The 21051-nt window shown below is 49.8% G+C and overlaps 1 protein-coding gene across 1 annotated transcript in view; it reads right to left on the bottom strand.

Moving 5' to 3' along the window:
- Positions 1-239: 239 nt before the first annotated feature.
- Positions 240-21051, bottom strand: part of SLC39A11 (solute carrier family 39 member 11) — a 353394-nt gene continuing 332582 nt past the window's right edge. Inside the window, exons 5-7 of the mRNA XM_012554973.2 lie at positions 7274-7372; positions 3508-3666; positions 240-2127 (exon numbers count right to left, since the gene is read on the bottom strand). Of these exons, the coding sequence (XP_012410427.1) occupies positions 2049-2127; positions 3508-3666; positions 7274-7372 (337 nt within the window). The 3' untranslated portion in view covers positions 240-2048. The remainder of the gene's footprint in view (positions 2128-3507; positions 3667-7273; positions 7373-21051) is intronic.

Here is a 21051-nt window from a genome sequence, read left to right as displayed (position 1 = left end):
GATGTTGCTGCCCATAACTTTGAATGTGGTCATTGTACAAAGACTCAAGGTCAGCTGACAGTTCATTGTCATGGTGGTAATATCGAGGGGCAGCAGTTTCAGTAAGGGTATTGGTATCTAGTGACCGGCAGTGGGGGCCATGGCACCCAAACTAAGCTGTTCTTGAGGTGTGATCCAGTCATGGACCCAAGACTCTAAGTTTCTTGGATCCAACCCATTTTCCAGGCCTGATTCTCCTGTAGATCCTATGAGCTCCCCTATAGCTTCCATTGAATCCCTTTTCTCTTTAAATAAGCTGGAGTTGGATGCTGTTGTTTGCAACCAAGAATTGAATAGCCCTTCTCATCTGAGCTCTTTCCTTTGCTGCTACTGATGCTGGGGAGGGGTGATGTTAGTACTAACTTTAGTTAACTCTTGTATTATCATCCCTGTAAAGAAGTGGCTTTGAGAAGAATTCAACACAGTCCAGGTCATTCACAACAATATCCCCTTTATTGACGTTAATCACAGTTATGAGGTCTTGTCCATCAAAAAGAACAATTTGCATTAGGTAGAACTACGTACAAAGACATAAAAATAAAACATACACACACACCACCCACCAAACCAATTAATCTCAACCAATCAAATCTCAGAATGGGCTTTTGATTTTGATCACCAGTGCTTCAGAAGAACATACATAGACCCAGGCACAAGGTTGGCCCTTAGGGTCTTTGAACGTGTACAGAGCAGGAGATTCACCTTTGGAAGCAAATGAACATGTAAATGTGGAGGGCAGGCATTGCCAACACAATGTCTGCATACCTGGCTCTTGGCTACCTGCCTCTCAGTGGAGTCCACTCAAGGTCCCATATCTCCTTTGACCCATGAGGATGGCAGGCCTTAGCTGTGTTTGAAGCGGACAGAAGCTATGTGTCTGAAAGAGCAGGTTGGCTTCCAGTCTAGTTCAAGCCCTTCTTTAGGGTCATTTCAGAATGATAGCTTGGCTAAAATTTACTTTAAAAGGGAAATGTAAAAATATCACTTATTTTCCTACCTCTTCCTCCTTTCCCAGCCTAAGCTCTCTGGCCAAACTCTAGCAAAGCCTACTGCAGCTTCAGAGTTCTGGGTCGGGTTACAAGCTACCAAATGGTCAACACAGAATGACCCACAGCAGATTCTAAATGTCTCATTACAGTGGCTTCCTCCATAGTAGAATGAAGGGTTTGAGTGAGACCAGTTTACTGGTGTTCCCAAACCTCTTGTAGAAATTAAGGCTATAAACTTATTAAATTAAATACCTAGAGGACTGGGAAACCATAACCAATCATGTTGCTCTTGGAATCCACTTTACCACCCAAAGAGAGCCGAGGTCGGTGATCTAAGCTACACTCTGTCTTCTTTTCACAGGGCTTACTGTGTGTTTAGTTGTCTTAATACCATTCACTTCAATAATATCAATCTTTGCCTTAAAAAGAGAGACTAGCCAATTTCACTCTTTGTGTCACTCTGGGGAAACTGAGGAAAGTATGTTGCTTCTTGGGCTGAGTGGACCTTGGAAAGTATTTTGCTATGACCATGATCTTCCAGTTCTGGTCTAAATAAGCAGAGGACAAGAAGTGAAGGATCAAGTAGGACAGAAAAGAGACGGCCTGGCCATTCTGCTCTGAGTCATTGGGCAAAAGGAGCATAGGAGACGGGTCTTGGTTGCTTGCTTCTGCTGGTAGCGTTCGAAGAGTTGCTGTTGAGTCTAGCAAGGGACACTGAAGGTTTGAAGGCAGAGATTTCCCTGATCTGTATGTCTTTGATACTCTCGATGAAGAAAGAGTCCATACAGTAGCCAAAAAAAAAATCTGTAGTTTCACACCTTGAAATCCCAAATAAAACCAAAATCCCCTCAAAAGAAAAATAAACAGAGTCATATTAAAATCCTAGTCAATCAGGATAATGGGATGAAGAGGAAAGAAAAGAGGAATGTTTTAATGTGAAGAAAGAGGTTTGTGGTTCCACGGAAGCCAATTACTCCTGTTCCACGTGCTGCCTTTCCTGGGGTCTGAAGCATCTCAGCACTAGCCCAGGCCAACATCCAGGGACATCATCACCACAAATCCCAGGATGGAGGCCCAGGATGCCAGTTTTCCATTACCACTAGGAGGCAAGGAGAAGAAGAACAGTGAAGAGCTTAATGTATTCTGAGAGCACATCTAGCCCTCAGAGCATCCTTTACAACGTCCAATTCCAATAGAAAATAGGATACTGCTATTAATAATGATAACAATAGTGACAACTCACATTTATTGAGGCTTACTATATGCCAGTGGAGCTCTAGTGGTGCAGTGGTTAAACTGCTTGGCTGTTAACCAAACGGTCAGCAGTTTGAACCCAACAGCAGCTCCGTGGAAGAAAGATGTGGCAGTCTGCTTCCATAAAGATTACAGCCTTGGAAACCCTATGCGGCAGTTCTACTCTGTTCTATAGGGTCTCTATGAGTCAGAATCAGCTTGACAGCAATGGGTTTGGTTGGACTATATGCCAGGCAAACTGGTTACCGAATGTAAATCCAAACAACAACCACAGGTCAGTACCGTTATCATGTCCACTTCTGTTTTGATTAGGAGCTGCAGAGTGGATTCCGACGCCCAAAGACCCAAGTGATAGAACTGCCCCATAGGGTTTCTAGGCTGCAATCTTTTTTGGAGTAGATTGCCAGGTCTTTCTCCTGCGGAGCCACTGGATGGATTCAAACTGCCAAATTTTCGGTTAGCAGCTGAGCGCTTAACCCTTTGTGCCACTAGGGCTCCCTATCCTCACTTTACTAGTGAGGCAACTGAGGCATAGAGAAGTAAGAAACTTGCCCAAAGTCGCCCGGTATGGCTCCAGAGTCCATACTTGCATAATGAAGAACGGCAAATTTCTTGAAGATACCATTTAATCAGACCTTGCAAACCAGCCTCAAAATCATTCTACTGTAAAAAACCAAACCAAAGCAACCTTGTCTCCCCCAAAACTTGGAGTATAGCTGGACAAAGAGAACATGCACGAATAGTTCTGGCCCACATTTTAAAGCACACTTCTCCCATCACTCCAGCCCCAGTAAATTCTAAAAAGAGAGAGACAGCATACAAAAATGATAGTCACGGGTGGTGCAAACAGTTAACGTGCTTGGCTGCTAACTGAAAGGCTGGAGATTCGAGTCCACTCAGAGGCACCGCGGAAGAAAGGCCTGGAGATCTACTTCTGAAAAATCGGCCATTGAAAACCGTATGGAGCACAGTTGACACACATGGGGTCGCCATAAGTCAGAATCGATTCCACAGCAACCTATAAGTATTTCATTGGGAGTGGGCAGGGACCACTGCCTGCTATGCTTGTTTTTTGTCCTTTCTGTCTTTTAGTTTTGCGGAATGCAGGTGAGGAGGGGGCAGGTTGGATCTTGGGAAGGGGTGGAAATGAAGAAAGGGGAGACATTGAGGAGAGGGCAGACCTGGAGGCTGGGCTGGGACAGAGGCGGGAGGGGCGCTCTCCTACCTGGTCTGGGCTTCTGGGATGATGTCGTCCATGACCACGTAGACCATGGCCCCAGCAGCAAAGGCCAGAGCGTAGGGCAGGATGGGCTCAGCAAGCACCACCGCGAAGGCACCAAAGATGCCGGCCAGAGGCTCCACCATGCCGCTTAGCTGCCCGTACCTAAGGAGAGAAAAGAGATGTGCCTCGCTGGGGAGACCGGGCAGACATTCAACATGCGCAGACTGCTGACTCAGCTCTAGAAAATGGGCTCATTTTATTCCCCATCATGCATTTTTCATATCCTGTTTGTTTATCACCTCCCTCTCCTTCCCCAATTCCCTAGCAAACAAAGCAGGCTCCCCCATTTCTTTCAGAGTTCTAAATTTCCTACATTTCAAAAATAACATTAATGAGATATAATTCACATACCATACAATACACCCATTCAAAAGTGTACAATTCAGTGGTTTTTAATATAGTTATGCAACTATCACCACACTAATTCCAGAATATTCTCATCGCCCCGAAAGGGAACCCTGTACCCATTAGCAGCCACTCCCCATTCCTCCCTCCCCCCAGCCCCTGGCAACCACTAATCTAGTTTCTGTCTCTATGGGTTTGCCTACTCTGGATATTTCACAGAAACGGGAACACACAATATGTGGTCCTTAGTAACTGGCTTCTTTCACTGAGCATAATAGTTTTGAGGTTCATCCCTGTTGTAGCACCTATCAGAACTTCATTTCTTTTTATTGTCAAATAATATTCCATTGCATGGGTAGACCACATGTAATTTTTCATCCATCGGTTTACGTCTACATTGTCTTTTGAATGGAAGAATTAGGAGTGGCATGGGCATTTCCCAAGGACAGATGGGCCTGGCATGTTTGGGGGTTCAAGCTGCAGCCACACCCCTTTTAAAGGTGCTGCACCCACCCAGCATCTGTTGAAGAGGAGGGCCTACCTGGCCACGTGTATATCAAGGGTGTGCCCCCTCACCCTGAGTGAGATTTCTCCTTTTAACACATCCCATTCTTTGAGCTAGCGTGAGTGGGTCTCAGCTGCTTGAAATCAGACAGCCCTGATTAAAACAGCAGCACCCAGCAGCACTGAGAATTTGGAGAGTAGGAGATCAGCTAACACCTGAACCCCACTGCCCGAGCCCCACAGGAACTACAGGCTGAACAAGAGGGCAGTGGCGGTTCAGTGGGAGAATTCTCACCTTCCGTGTGGGAGACCGGGGCTCGATGCCCGGCCAATGCACCTCATGAGCAGCCACCACCATCTGTCAGTAGAGGTCTGCAGGTGGCTGTGATGCTAAAGAGGTTTCAATGGAGCTTGTAGACTAAGACAGACTACGGAGAAAGGCCTGGGGATCTGCTTCCAAATATCAGCCAGTGAAAACCCTACGGATCACAACAGTCCAATCTGTGACCCATCATGGGGATAGTGCAGGATCGGGCAGCGTTTTGTTCCACTGTGCATGGGGTCACCATGAGTTAGGGGGTGACTTGATGGCTGATAACAACAACAGCAGGCCGAACACCAACAGACGAGGAGTTGGGACACGCTTCTCCCATTCCCTTGCAGTGGGCGTTTGGCAAGATATGCTGCTTCTGAGCCTCAGTCGCCCCATCTGTAAAATGGGTGTGAGAGATGTCTTCTCTGCCCAGCCTCCCAGATGACAGGGAGTTAACGAGGGCAAATCCCACCCTCTCCCTGGCCCAGGGACAGATGGGAGCCATGGGGAGACATGGTTTTGCTGCAGAATCCTCTAAGGAAGCCACTGCTACTGGCTCCCCATGCCTTTTGTCGCTGGGTCAGCCACTCTTGCAGCTTTTTGGTTGGTACAATTCCTGGCCTTGGCTTTGTTGCCTCAGGAAAAAAATGGGTGCAACATCAAGCCCGGACTGGAGTGAGAAAACCAAAATGTTTAAGTCCGGGGTCTAGACGCTGACCACAAATGTCCCGTTTCCTTCTCTCCCCTCCCCTTCCCCGGTGCCTCTCCCATGTGAAACGCCAGTCACGGCTCATGGAACTCCCATTTTACAAAACTCCCTGCCCGCACCCAAATCCTCTATTCTGTAGCCTCTGAAAATGGAGAAAGCAATCAGAGAGGGTACAAGTGCAATAAGTGAAGTATGTACAACAGCTTGTAAGTCACAGGCCTTGTAAAACCGAAGGCATTTTTTAATTGTTCTTATTAGCAGTCCTTTTAAATGTTCTTACTATGCATTCTGCAGTAGCCACTGTGTTAACAATGTGGCGTTCTGAAGCCCAGAGTCCGGAGTTGAGGGGGAGAAGATTTGCTTTCTAGTCTCAGAGTCACCACAAATGAACCAGGTGACTCGGAGCAGTGACCTGAGCCAGTCACCTGACCCTTGGCCATGGCTCCCTCGTCATGACACTGAGAGGGTGAAATTAAGGAACAGGCAGAGAGGCCTCTGGGGAAAACGGAAACACCAGGTGTGAGCATAATCGTCATTGCTGCCCCTGACATCACTGACATGGTCCTGGTCTGCAGAGTGAGGCAGGATTATGACAGAGCTCTAAGGATGTGAAGGAGTCCCAGTGGTGCGGTGGTAAGCGCTCAGCTGCTAACTGAAAGGTCCACAGGAGAAAAGACCTGACCATTTGTTCCCATAAAGATCACAGGCTAGGAAACCCTAGGAGGCCGTTCTACTCTGTCATACAGGGTCACTGTGAGTTGGAATTGAGTGGACAGCACACAACACCACCAGGGTATGACTCTTGGAGACAGACCATAGGAGCACAAGTTAAGGCCCCTGAGATGCAGATTAGCCATAAGAAGGTCTACCTAGGATCTCCCTTCCCGAGAGGGAGAGAAGCTAACAATGAATGGGCAAAGCATGGCTGTCCCTGGTTTTGAAGTAGCACATACTTCATTTAGGTTGGTTTATGTAAAGGGAGCTTGTACTGTGGTGGCTTGTTCGTTGCTGTGATGCTGGAAGCTATGCCACCAGTATCTCAAGTACCAACAGGGTCACCCATGGTGGACAGGTTTCAGTGTAGCTTCCAGACTACGACAGACTAGGAACAAAGGCTTCCAAAAATCAGCCAATGAAAACTCAATGGATCACAACAGAATACTGTCCAGTAGAGGGCTAGGAAATGAGCCCCCTAGGTTGGAAGGCACTCAAAATCCACACTGGCCGCAACCATGGACTAGAACCTATCAGTGATCATGAAGATGGTGCAGGACCAGGCAACATGTCGTTCTGTTGTGCAGGGGTTGTCACGAGTTGGAGACAACTCGATGGCAACTAATAACGTGTAAAGGGTGAAGGACAGGAGAGCAGGGTGCAGATTCACCTCAGTTACTGGTGTTTTACTAGAAGCTCCAGACACACTTGCAGGCCAGAGGAGCAGGGGCAGATGACCCCATAAGCAAGCTAAACACAGGTGATTGTTCACTACCAGACTAGTAAGTAAGCACAAGTAAGCCCATGCTTACCTTGCTTACTGGGTCACGTGCCCCTGTCAGGGATTGTAAATTTGAAAAGAGGCTTTGATTCTGAAGGAAGGTGCTGTGGGGTTGGGAGAGAGACAGATGTCAGCTGTAGCTAGAAGCAGAATCTTTGATGTGGTGAAAATACATGAAATGGTTCGCTACAGGTGATCTGGTAAGCAAGGAAAACACTGTGCTTACCTTACCTAATGATAACCCACCCCTGCAGAGGAGGCTATTCTTGAAGAAAGAAGCCAGCACAGAGGACTGCTCTCAGCACCTGACCTCTTCTGCCAGCCGACATTCTTGAGCACTTACCAGAAGGCTCTCCAGGTGGAGAGGCCAGCCCCTCGCAAGGGCAGGCTGACGGCAAGGCCCTCCGGGAAATTCTGGATCCCGATTCCAATGGCTAAATTCCTGAAAGACCAACAGGGCTCATGAAGGCTGTGGTCAGGAGATGTATGCCCACCCAGATGAGGCCCCAAGCATCCCTCAGTGTTAAAGATCCAGGAGGAGGGCTGTGATGTGCGGAGGAAGGAGAAAAGGTTAGGATACAAGTGTAGGTGGCCAGGAGGTGACAGGGACCTTCCTCCATCCTATCCCTGGATCCCTGGGCACGCCATATCCTTAGGGTGCTATGGTATAGCAGAGAACACATGGGGTTGAGTGTTGGGACGACCCAAGTTCTGCCACTTAGTTGTACAACTGTGTGCAAATTACAGTCGATCTTCATTATTCACGGATTCCATATGTGAACATTTGCCTACTCCCTAGAATTTATTTCTGACCCCCAAATCAATACTCAAGGCACCCGTGCAGTCATTTGTGGGCATGCACAGAGCAGCAGAAAAATTGAATCACCCAACGTGCGCATTCCCAGCTGAGGCTGAACGAGGTGATGTGCTACCTTCTCGTTTCGCCTCTCAGTCTGTAAACGAGCAGCCTTTTCACAGTCTATTTAGTGCCATGCTTTTGGCATTCCTGTGCTTTTTCTGGGTGAGTTTGCTGTTTAAAATGTCCCCCAAGCACAGTGCTAAAGTGCTGTCTAGTGTTTCTAAGTACAAGAAGGCTGTGATGTGCCTTGTGAAGAAAGTATGTGTGTTAGATAAGCTTTGTTCAGACATGAGTTATAAGGCTGTTGGCATGAGTTCAACGTTAACGAATGAACAATATATATTAAATGCTGTCAGATGCCGTTGAGTCAGTTCTGACTCATAGCGACCCTATGTACAACAGAACAGAACACTGCCTGATCCTGCACCAACCACATAATCTTTGCTATGTTTGAGCTCATTGTTGCAACCACTGTGTCAATCCATTTCGTCAAAGGTCTTCCTCTTTTTCGCTGACCCTCTACTTTACCAAGCATGACGTCCTTCTCCAGGGACTGGTTCCTCCGATAACATGTCCAAAGTATGTGAGATGAAGTCTCACCTCCTCACTTCTAAGGAGCATTCTGGCTGTACTTCTTCTAAGACAGATTTGTTCATTCTTCTGGCAGTCCATACCCATTGCTGTTGAGTCAATTCCAACTCAGAGACTCTGGTATACCATATTTTTACACAGATAATGCACGCCTTCTACGTTTGTTTGCCAACCACTCCCTCCCTCTGTGAGGTATTTTGGTAAGCCCACTATGTTTGTTTTTTCTTTACAGCTACATGTAAAAAAATTAGCATAGCAGTGCTTATGAAAATACCTCACGGGGGGTGGGGGAGGGAGTGGTTGGTAAACAAACGTAGAAGGCGCGCATTATTTGTGTGAAAGTACGGTATTCAATATTCTTCACCAACACCATAATTCAAACACATCAATCCTTCTTCGGTCTTCCTTATTAAATATATTAAATATATCAAATAAGTTCTCTTTAAACAGAAATACACACAAAACAAGGTTATATATTGATAGGTTGATGAAAATGTGGTCCGAGGCTCACAGGAACCTAACCCTGTATTTCCTCTAGAGCAAAGGTTCAGTATTTGTCAATTCAGTGTTCCGTATGACTTTATAAAACACGATTACTGCAACAGTGGATTCAAACACACCAACGAAGATGGTGCAGGACCGGGCAATGTTGCATTCTGTTATACAGTTGCCTCTGAGTGACTCTTAAGATTTTGCCCTGGGCAGCTGGGGGACGTCTTACTCTTCTTTCACAAGCGACTCTACTTGGTGAGTTTACCAGGCAAGGAGTCAACTGTGGTTTACGTACTCTCCAAGGCAGCCCCGATCTATCCCAGCTTAACAAGAGAGAATGGGGATTTGGAGAAATTAAACCAATTGCTGTTGAGTTGACTCTGACTCGCATTGATGCGATGTGTGTCAGAGAAGAACTGTGCTCCAAAGGGTTTTTAATGGCTGATTTTTCAGAAGTAGATCACCAGGCCTTTCTTCCGAGGCACCTCTGGGTAGACTTGGACTGCCAACCTTTTGGTTAACAGCATGCACTTAATTGTTGGCACTACCCGGGGACTTCCTTGGAGAAATTAGTCAGGGTCAAAGAGAAATCTGGTTAGAGATTCTTAGGAAAAAGCTGTTATTCTGTTCCTTTGCTTTTTGAAACATGTATGCATGTGTGGTGGTGGGTGCTGGTGGGCCACCTGGCCTTTGCTCCTTTTCTGGGTTCCTACCCACCATTCCTTAGGCAGTATGTAGGGCAGAGTAGAAGGGCCAAGGGTTCCCTTTCTCACTTAAAAAGGCTCAAGGACAAACTCCTCTGTTACTCTGCCAGGGAGGGTGGGGAGTACCTGCCTGTGGGACCTGGGTTTGGGATCAGAGCTAAGATCCTCACTTTTTCTTGCCTCCTAGGCCCCGGGGGTAGAAATCCAAACCCGGCTTTGGAACATATCCTCAAGCCCTGCTCAATCTATAGGACTCCGACAAGCATGCTCCAGCCAGCTTGTTCTAGAGGCTTCTGCTACCGGTTCCCTAGCCAAGCGGACCCTGAGCTCCCACTCTAGCGGCAGGGCCATTTTAAATCTACTTCTGTTGAGGAGGTGTCCCGGTGGTGCAGTGGTTAAGAGCTCAAGCTGCTAACCAAAAGGTTGGCAGTTCGAGTGCACCAGGCGCTGCTTGGAAACCCTATGGGGCAGCTCTGCTCTGTCCTGCAGGGTCACTGTGAGTTGGTTTCTGTTTTTTTTCTGACGAGGAAAAGAACCTGAAGGACAGATCCTGGCCAGAGTTTCGGCAGCCTGAGCCCTGCCCTCCTGAGCAGATCTCACAGCCGGGCCCCTTCCCTCAGGCCCTTTCCAGTCTCTCCTCACCGTCCCACAATGGTGGGGGGAATACACCCCCCTTTCTTGACCCATTGCAAGGCCCCAAGTCCAAGGTTTCTTTCCATCATGGAAGGCTGAGGGGTCTGACATGACCTGTGGTGAGAGCATGTCAGGGCTGCCCCACTGTTCCCACCCTCTCCTGCCTCCCTGGTGCTGTTCACAGCCAGGTGCATGACTTACCCAGGCCTAACCACGGAGCTGCCAGGCTGAGGTCCCACGGCAAGTCAGAGGTGGGGCCCCCGCTTCCAGCGCTGCCCCCCTGATGCGGCGCTGACTACAGCAGGCAGGCTGTGGGAGCCTCCTCCGTATCGTGTCCCGATAAGCGGCACAGAAGCCCCATTCTTCCACCCTGGCCAGCCTCGTTACCTCTGCCCTGCCCGCTCTGCCTGGCGCTCCTGGCCCACCAGGCACCACACCCTCTGCGTCCTGCCAACCTTCTCAGCCCGGCCTCGCTGGGCACCACAGAGTCGCTCTGAGTGCCCCGGGCTCCTTCCCCACCCAGCAAGGGCTGGGGCCACGGCTTCTCTGCCTTTCCACCTTCCAACATGTTCCTCTGTAACTCTGGCTCTCTTCTGTGTGTGTGTGTGCACAAACATACACACTCACAGACACACGAACGCAGATACCCACAGACACGCATTCATAGAAACTCACACACTCACATACATACACACACACACAGACACACACAGAAACTCACAGACACACATACATACGCACTCACACAAACACTCACAGAAACTCACAGACACACTCACATACATCCTGACAGACACACTCAAACACAGACACATACACACTCACACAAACACAGATGCACTCACAAACACAGACACACACAGTCACAGACACACAGACACATTCATGTACATACACATACACACTCAGACACACAAACACAGACACACGCACGCACATATACACACACACTCACACAGACACACACAAACTCACATACGCAGTCACACACACACACATACACACACATTCACACTCACACACTCATGTTATGTGTGAACCAGGCTCTGGCCCTCCCGTGCCCTCCCTGGCTGTGTGCTGTGCATCTGTTACGTGTCGACCAGGCAGGGTGACCCAAGGAAGGGCTCAGTCCCCTCCACGTCCTCTCCACCACTTGCACCAGCTCAGAAACGTGACTTCAACCAACAGCTCCCACCCCGGCTACGCGTTACCGCCACCGGCGTGCTTTCAGCGAACACCAATGCCTCGCCCCCACCCCCTCGAGCTTCTGCTGACTTGCTGGGGCCAGCGATTTCAGGAGCATGTTGTCAGTGCTGAGAACCACTGAGCTAGGCATCACCAAGGGATGAGGGTGAGGAAGCCGGCAGTGCCCACTCCATCTCAAGGAGCCCGTCCCCGCTCCCCAGTGACCAACTGCACAGCCGGGGAAAGCAGGCGCCGGGTGGTGGCCACCCGCGCACGGGTCAGGCAGCCAGGCAGATGGGTGCTTACTGTGTGCACAGCCTGATTTGGGGAGCCCTGGAGGGGGTCCTGAGAAACACCGGGCAGGAGTATCAAAGCAGGCGGGTAGTTGGGGAGACAGGACGTCTAAACAAAACGATGGGGTAACAAGGAACACGTGGCTGGGGGCAGAGCGGGGGGACGGGAACTCAGGCTCCTCAGGGAAGGTCCCAAGGCAAGCTCTGAGCTGACGAAGGAGCATGGGGGCTGGTATGGATTAGACTGTGTCCCCCCAAAAAAAGAAATATGGAAGTCCTAACCCTGCACCTGCAAATATGCCCCTGTTTGGAAATAGGGGCTTTCTTTGGTACGTCAATGAGGTCGCAGGAGAGTAGGGCGGGTCCTAACCCTAATACCTTCGAGTGGTGTCTTCAAAAACAAGCAGAATAGACACAGAGACACACGCAGGGGTCAGACAGATGCCATGTGAGGACCATCCACAGGCAAAAACAGACAGAAAAAAACGTACGGATTGCTCCAGACACCAGAGAACCAGGAGAGGCCATAGAGGGAAACGAGATGGCCAACACCCTGGTTCGAACTTCTAGCCTCCAGAACTATGAGGCAACAAATCTCCTTTCTTTAAAGCCACTCACTGTGGCATTTTGTTAAGGCCACCCTAAGAGACTAGGAGTGGCTGGCAGGGGTGGAAGTTGGTGAAAGAGGGTGGGCTGGTGGCGTGGAGGAAGACAGGGCTCACCGGCCCCTCCCCAAAGCCTGCTGTGCTCGCTTCCAAGGCCCTCGCTGAACTGAAGCCTCTGCACTGCCATTCCCAGGAGAACAGGCTTGGTGGGCCGTCCCCTCAATTGTTGAGGCTTTGGGACGGGAAAGCCCAAATGAGAGGTTTCCTTTCCAAAATGGACTGTGGACATTCCAAACAGTACTCAAAAGCAACAGGGGACAAATCCCCTTCAGAAGACAGTGACACTGCTGTCCTGGGGGCTTGCTCTTCCCCAGCAGCCGCACAAAGACACCATGGTTCTGGTTCGTCAGGACTGGGACAAATGAACAGGCAGGAGCAGAGGGAAGTGGGGACGAAGGGCTCTTCCAGAAAAGAAGCCCCAGGCTGGCCCTGTGGACAGCTTCCCTTCCAGGACAAGCTGAGCCCCACGGTGACCTGTCACCCCTGCCTAGGAGTGCCAGGGACGGGATCCTGGGAGAAGCACCAGGGAAGGGCCTTTCACTGAGAGAGCGGGGAGGAAAGAGGAAGGGCAGGGAGGGAAGCTGACAGGGTAGGGTATCCTGGGGTAGGCGGGTGACTCCTGGGGCTGGGCTGCTGGTGCAGGGGCAAGAGCCACCCTGCCGAGCCTTCCCCTGGGAGGGTGAGCCAAGGGTCTGTCCCTGAAGGCCGCCTCTGCAGAGGAGTCGGATTCCGCTGGGAGCATTCCACTTCTCTTTTCCTTTCCCTTAGGAATCTGAGTTTGCCAGGGAAGGGCAGGCCCGGGGAGCCAGCCACTCCCAGTCCAGCCTTAGGGGAAATGGGGGCTGTTTGTAAGGTTTATTTCCTATTGCGCTTTGATTTGGTTTGATTTTAAACACCGAGGAGGGCTGGAGGTGGGAAAGAGAATGGCAGGAGCAAAGACTACCAAACATCAGTTGGCTTCTAGGACTAGGGGAGGAGGTGAGAGGTGACAGTTCATCTAAGCTCCTGGACCTCTCATTGGCAAATAGTGGAGGGGTCAGAATTCCCCCAGTACAGTAGGTTTTTGTGATGGGAGCAGGGTTGCCCAACCATCCCAGTGTGCTTGGGACAGTGGGGTTTCCTAGGACATGGGGACTTTTGGTGCTAACACTGGGAAAGTCCCAGGCAAACTGGACAAATTGGTCACCCTAGGAAGCACCCAGAAACATGACAGGTGGCTGAGGCAACTTAGTTTACCACAGAGGGTGTACAGAGAATCCTGGAAGCTGAGCTGATGTTTAAACCCTAAAAGGCCCTGCCCAGCACTTCCAATGTTCCCACGCAAGGCCCACTCTGAAGACGCCTCCAGGATCTCCCTCGAGAGAGCCGACTTCCCCACGACACCACCAGCCCCCCTGGAAGGACGTCAGGTCCCCTGGGCAGTGGGTCTTCAGCCCAGTCCTGAGCAGCACCCAGGAGCTGGCCGGGAGGGGCAGGGGTAGGGGAGAGCCCCTCCCTGCAGGGAGACAGTGGACACTTTGCTCAGGGGACAGAGAGGGACACAAAGGAGTGATTCAGGCTGTGTAGGGCCAGCAAGCAGCTGGAAACCCCCAAGGTCGGGGGATGGGGAGGGGGGCGGCAAGGTGCTTGGCTCACTCACATACACTGAATCCCAGCAGGTGGAGGGGGCCGGCCCATCGGGGTGCAGTCAGGAAGACGCGTACCCATTCCTGGGCTGGGTCCCTCCAGTCTGGACAGTCCAAGGGTGCTGTCCCTGTTGCCCCCTTACTCCTTGTTCTCCCAAGCTTGTAGCCCCCAGGGGCAGATGGCCAGGTCTCTCAAATGTGGTGCTGTCCTTTCAGGCAGCAGAGTAAGAAGGTCTGCCTGCCCTTATCACTGATACCACTAACACCAAGGTGGGCAGTAGGTGTGAGCTCCCCGAGCACACCACCCGGGGCAGGTAGTCACCTCTGCTTTTTCTTAGAGGCCAGGAGGCAGCCAGAGGCCTGACCCTGTTCCCCCCTCGAGACTGCCTTCTCCTCCCCTGCAGTCCCCATCCTCCTTTGGCTCAGCCCAGAGTTCAAGGTCAGAGAACACTGGGGGTCACCCTGTTCAACGCCTTCACTGTGGAGGAGGAAACACGGAGGCCCAGAGAAACCCAGTGTCCTTGGAGGTAATGGGACGTGGAGTGGAAGAGTGAGTCGGGGCTTGGTGGAACCCCAGGTGCGCCGCTGTGACCCAGCACACACTACAAGAAACTCGGCCTCTGCTTTGTCTATAAAACATACAAACTCTCCAACAAGCCGGGTTCTTGGGCGGATTGGGAATAATCGCTGTAAGAGTGTTGTTGTTTGCTGTCAAGTCAATTTCAGCTCACAGCGACTCTATGGGACAGCGTAGAACTGCCCCATAGGGTTTTCTAGGCTATAATCTATATGGAGGCAGACTGCCAGGTCTTTTCTCCTGAATAGCTGCTGGTGGATTTCAACCACTGACCTTTCAGTTAGCAGCTGAGTACTTAACCACTGCACCACCAGGGCTCCTTAGCCCAGAATAGGTGCTTTTCAAATCACAGCCTGAGGTCCTTGGAGAAGGAGGAGCTGAGGCCAAGCTAAGCGGGGCACTCAGGCCTCCCGCTCCCCACAGTCCAACACTAGTTTCGTCTCCAACTTGCACTCTTGGCCTCCTGGCCAGAACCCAGACCCTGGAGGAGCAACAGATGGTCAGAGGGCGGAAGAGGAAGCCCTCTTTTGAGGAGTGACTCCAGAATCAACCATCCAACCCTGGCGTGTGCGACATTATTCCACATCGAAGAAAGATCTTCAAGTTTACAACCATGTAGAGGAGGAAGGCCTGCGCCCAGTAACTCAGCACAGCGCCGAACACCAAACCCTCTGCCGTCGAGTCGATTCTGACTCATGGCACCCCCGTGTGCGTCAGAGGAGAACTGAACTCTACAGGGTTTTCTTGGCTGTAATCTTTATGGGAGCAGACCGCCAGGACTTGCTAAATGCCACAAGAGAGGCCCGAAGCAAGGTGGGAGAACGGTTTGGGTGGAGGAAGATGGTTCGGGAAAATGTCAGGGAGAAAGGGGCATTCAAAATGGGCTTTAATAGAGAGAGAGAGATGGGGAAACGCGTTTCGTGCTGGAAGAAGGAAGAGAATAAGCCAAGATGTGAGATGCGGGGATAGGCAGACCCAGGTCCTCCTTTCTCTCCCCACCCCAATCAAAACCAACACTCAAACAACAACTCAAAATGCATCAGGGCCAAAGCCGTCTCTCCCACACATCTGCCCCCTGTGCAGATGGGAACAAGTCACAGCCCGCTGGTCTGCTGGCTTTTCAGGGAAAACTGGAGGACTAATCACTCCAGCCCCACCCCAGGGCTCTCGCGCATATCCTCGGGAGGGACACCCACATGCTGCAAGGCTCGCTCCGAGGGGTTCCCTTTACATTCATTGACTAGTGGTCTCCACGCAAACCTTTCACTGAAGAATGTTTCAGGTCTTGAGCTTAAGGAGAGCTTTCGTCCGTGTCAGCATCTGTGTCAGCTACCGCGGCCGCAGCAACACAAAGCTGTGCCAGGAGCGGCTCGGAGAGCTACGGACCCCGGCGCAACACCCTGCAGCCGAAACCAACTCATCTTTCGCTACCACTCCATCAGAAGGAGCCTAGGGTCCTGCGGCTAGAATACAAATGATGATAATCAGCACACCATCTATTGAGTGTTATCAAGGGCCAGGCATGGTTGCAGGTAGTTCACACGTATCAACATGCCTCGTGTCTTCAACCACCTTCTGAGCTGTTCCTACCATTATTATCCCCATTTTACAGATGGGGAAACTGAAGCACAAGGAGTTAAGAAACTTGTCCACAGAATGACCCCGCTGGGAAGTGGCAGAGCGGGGACTCTTACGCTTTGAGTCTTCTGTGTGGGTCCTCATGCAGACCCATCACACCGTCATAAAGTGAGAAGGTTACCTGGACTCAGAGGGGCAGGGGTTGCCTTACGCTTGCGTGGCTGGTGAGCTGAGGTCCTGGCCCGCTCTCGTAGACAGGGAGAGCGGGATGGAAAGGAAGAGACGTAACTGAGGCTCCAGGGTTTCATGGAGTTGGAACATCTTATTGACAGCAGAGTATCTCAACGTTGGCGCTATTGACATTTGAGACAAGATAATTCTCTGTTATTGGAGCTGCACTGTGCTGTGTAGGATGTTTAGCAGCATCTCTGGCCTCGACCTACCTACTAGATGCCAGTAGCACCCCTTTCTCCTCAAGTCACGACAACCAAAACTATCTCTAGACATTGCCAGATGGCTCCCGGAGGTCAACAGCACCCTAGGTTGAGAAGCACCAGCCAGGTGTAAGCAACAGTATAGGTAAGCTTGCCTTCTAGCAGTTACTCAGACACAAACTGCTCAGACTGAGGAAGAAGAACGTCTTATCTCATACGTCTCATTTGAGAACTTCTAGGCACGGTAGGGAGCCCTGGTGGCATAGTGGTTAAGTGCTATGGCTGCTAACCAAAAGGTCAGCAGTTCGAGTCTACCAGCCGCTCCTTGGAAACCCTACGGAGCAGTTCTACTGTGTCCTACAGGGTCTCTATGTGTCGGAATCGACTCCACGGCAGTGGGTTTTTTTGGTTGAGGAATGGTAGAATTGAATCTTCTAGCAATCTTAGGGGTGGCAAGACAGATGGCTGGAGCTGAATGTAAAGACAACATTCGAGAAGCACCAGGTCTCTGCTTCTTAACTCTGAAGGCAGTATTAGTTCTGCAACCTCAGCACTGTGCAATGCCACATTGTGTTCTCTGTGAGTGGTGACCCCTAGAGTTGTTCAATGGGACATTCTTGCTTGAACCCCAACCAAAGATTGTTGCTCAGCCCTTTAGTTCTGGGGTTGGAGGCAAGGCGCCCTGGTGGAGGTGGTGGCACAGGTTATGGATTTCTCTGACAACTGGCAAGACAGTGCCTTTGTAACCTGCGGCCTTGCTCTTGAGGGTATGTTCTCTGGCCGGCTGATTATGAAAGGAGAACGACATATTCCTGACAAGCGCTGCTTCACTGCAGCCTTCAGATCCTCCCATGTACCGTAAGCATGTGTATTCTTGCGTGGCAGGCCCTTACATTACTGTTTTGATTGTTATCGTCCTGCCGTGAAAGGCCTGATTGTTCAGTCCCAGCGATGACATCACCGGCTTCCCACTCTGGCTGCCTGTCAAGGTGTTTGATGAGCCTGCAGGTGGGAAGAGGCTGTGTGCTCCCCGCAGGCTGCCTGGCCCTACCTGCTCAGCGGAGCTGGCTTAGCACGCAAGGGAGCTTCCCCCCACAACCCAACCCCTTTCAGCTCTGGGAGCCTTATGGCCACAGGCTGGAAAGATGAGATGACCCAACCATTCTCTTAAAGTCGGCTGCCCTCCAAAGTGGGTGGGGAAGAGATCCAGGAAGTCAAGCCACAAGACGAGTAGTGTCTGAAGGTGATTCAGGCCACCACTGTGTACCTCTTCTTGCAAAAATGGAGAGAAGCCTCCCACATATCTATGCGATCTTTGACTCCAGAGGGAGGGATACCCTGGGGACCTTCATCTGCTCAAGCCTCTCAGCATAAACCCTACCACCCATCTGCCAGTTTGTTATGCTGTGGTGGCTTGTACATGATGCTGGAAGCTATGCCACTGGTCTTTCAAATACCAGCAGGGTTACCCATGGTGGAAAGGTTTCAGTGGAACTTCCAGACTGAGACAGACTAGGAAGAAGGGCTTGGTGATCTACTGCTGAAAATTAGCCCATGAAAACTCTATGGATCACAACAAAACATTGTCTGATATAGTGCTGAAGATGAGCCCCCTAGGTTGGAAGTCACTCAAAATCCACAGTGGCTATAGCAATGTACTCGAGTATACCAATGATCGTGAAGATGGCACAGGACCAGGCCAAGTTCTGTTCTGTTGTACATGGGGTCACCATGAATCAGGGTCAACTTGGTAGCAACTAACAGCAACACATAGGCCAAGTATGAAACTGCCTTATACAGCATGATTTAAAAAGTGTGTGAGGGTATATACCTACGAGAAATGTGCCTATGTATTCATCAAAAGACATGTACCGGGGATTCACAGCTGTACTATCAGTAACAGCCCCAAACTGGAAACCACGCAAATGTCGATCAACAAGAGAACGGATAAATAAATACAGTTCCATTTACACAGTGGAATACTATACAGTAATGTGAACAGATGCGCTACAGCTACATATAATAGTATGGAGGTATCTTACAGGCAAAATTTTGAGTAAAAGAAATGATCCAAAATAGCAAACACTGTATGATTCTCCTGATAAAAAGTTCAAACCTGGGCCAAACTAAGCTATGCCTTCTTATCTAATCGATATGAAGTGTCAACGGCCAAAAGCAATTATATTTGCTAATTCTCCGTAAGGTATCTGGAATTTTAAAGGCAATACTTTGGAAGAGAAAATAATGACTCTAATTGTGGGATTTCAGATCCAGGGTGTGTGTGCGGGGGGTAGGGGGTGTCATGCTTTTGGGAAGAGGAATAATTTCCCATTGCTTTTTTAAAAAGTGGCTTATTGTAGTTGAATATATATGCAGAAAGGAGCACATGTCATAAGTGTTATGCTTGATGAATTTTCAGAAACTGAACAAACCCATGAAACCCAGATCAAGAAACAGAACATTATCAGCAACCCCAGAAGCCCCCAGCCCCGGGCTCCCTACTCATCACTGTGTCCCTGCGAGGGGAATCTCTATTCTTACTTCTAACAGCAGAGCCCAGCTTTGCATGTTTTTAAATTTTATATAAATTGTTTAGGTGACAGTAAAAAAAAAACCCAAAGAGGATCATCTGAGGGCTTGGAGGACGAGGACCTCGCGTTCTCCTCTTGCCAACTGGGTGTGTGGGTAGGTTCCTTAGCCTGTAGGTCTAAGACCACATAGTGTGTTTCCTCAAGATACTTACGTTTGTCCCCCCAAATGTCTCCTCTCACTCCAGTTTCACGGAGTGCTTCAGTTTGCCCATATGCAGGATCACTATTCTAGGGCAAAGGTAGCAACAGAAACCGTTCTCCATGGCTCAAAACACCACTGCCACTCACTAATACTTTTGCCAGCATCTGGGCACTTTCTTCTAAGGAGCTTTAGGTGCCTTTACAAGCATTTATTATTTCTTTTCTTAGGAGCTGGAAGATCATCTTCCAGTTCGTAGGCGTAGTGGCCTAGGCCCAGAAAGAGTAAGCGCTGAACCTAAGAACACAGCATGGGTCCACTGAAATAAGGGAAGGTGCTGGATTCCTAGCCCTGTTCTTCTCTTTATCTAAAACCACAGGAAGCAGGGAGAAAGAGTGGCCAGTGACAGCTTTGGGGAAGAACCCACTGCCGTCAAGTCGATTACGACTTACTGTGACCCTATAGGACAGAGTAGAACGGCCCCATAAGGTTTCCAAGGCTGTAATCTTTACAGAGGCAGACAGCCACATCTTTATTCCACAGAGTGGCTAGTGGGTTCGAACCACCGGCTTTTTTAGTTAGCAGACGAATGCTTAACCACTGTGCCACCAGGACTTCTTATTTGGGGAGGAGAAGACCAAAAACTTTGGTGTCATCTTTGGGTACTCTCTCTCTTTCACATCTCACATGCAATCTGGCAGAAAATCCTGTGGGATCTACCTGCAAAATCTGTCCAGAATCGAGCCACTTCTCCCCTCTTCCACTGCTATGCCCTGGTGGAAGCCTCTAATACCTCCCTCTAAGGTTACAAACATAGACTCCTAACTAAATCTTGGTTCTACCTTTACCTCCTACAGTCTATTCTCTGCACATTTGCTATGTCTGACCATGCTGCCTCTGCTCAAAACACTGCTGTGGCTCCCTATTTCACTCAGAGACAGAGCCCAAGCCTACAAGGACCCTAGGCTCCAGCCTTCTGTTCTCTGTCTGACCTCTTTTTCTGCTGCTCTTCCCCTGGCTGCTTCTATTCCAGCCATCCAGCCTCCCTGCTCTACCTCAAACACTGGGCCACTCCCACCTTAGAACATTTTCACTGGAACATTCTTTCCCAGATACCTGTGGCTCACTTCTTCAACTTTTTCAAGGCTAGGTCACATGACCTTTCCAAGGCTAGGTCATAAAATACATTGTGGTTCCCAGCTCTTTCTCTTGAACTACTAGCTCTGGGAGAAGCCAGCTGCCATGTTGTGAGGGCGCTCAAGCAGCCATATGGAGGCACCTACCTAGCAAAGAACTGAGTCTTCCTGCCAACAGCCACATGAGTGTGCCATCTTGGAAGCCGATATCCAGTCCCAGTCAAGCCTTCAGGTGACTGCAGCCCCAGCTGACCTCTTGACTACAACTGCATGAGAGCCTGGACTACTCAGCAAAGCCACTCTGGAATTCCTAACCCACAAAAAATGTAAGGTAATGTTTGCTAGTTTAAGACACCAAGTTTTTACGTATTTTGTTACACAGTAACAGCTAACTAGTATAGTCAATTTTCAATGAAATCTACCCTCAAATCCCACCCCCTCATATCTAAAATTTTAAACCACCCCAGTATTCCACTATCCCTTAACTGAGTCAATTTTCCTTTTTTTGGATAGCATTTATTACCTTCTAACCCACTATATGGAGGCCCTGGGTGGTACCAAGAGTCAACATATTTGATTGCTAACCGAAAGGGTGGAGACTCGAGTCCACCCAGAGGCA

The sequence above is a fragment of the Trichechus manatus genome, unplaced genomic scaffold, assembly GCF_000243295.1.
Source record: "Trichechus manatus latirostris isolate Lorelei unplaced genomic scaffold, TriManLat1.0 scaffold00028, whole genome shotgun sequence".
NCBI classification, from domain to species: Eukaryota; Metazoa; Chordata; class Mammalia; order Sirenia; family Trichechidae; genus Trichechus; species Trichechus manatus.
This window is presented reverse-complemented; position numbering and strand designations above follow the sequence as displayed.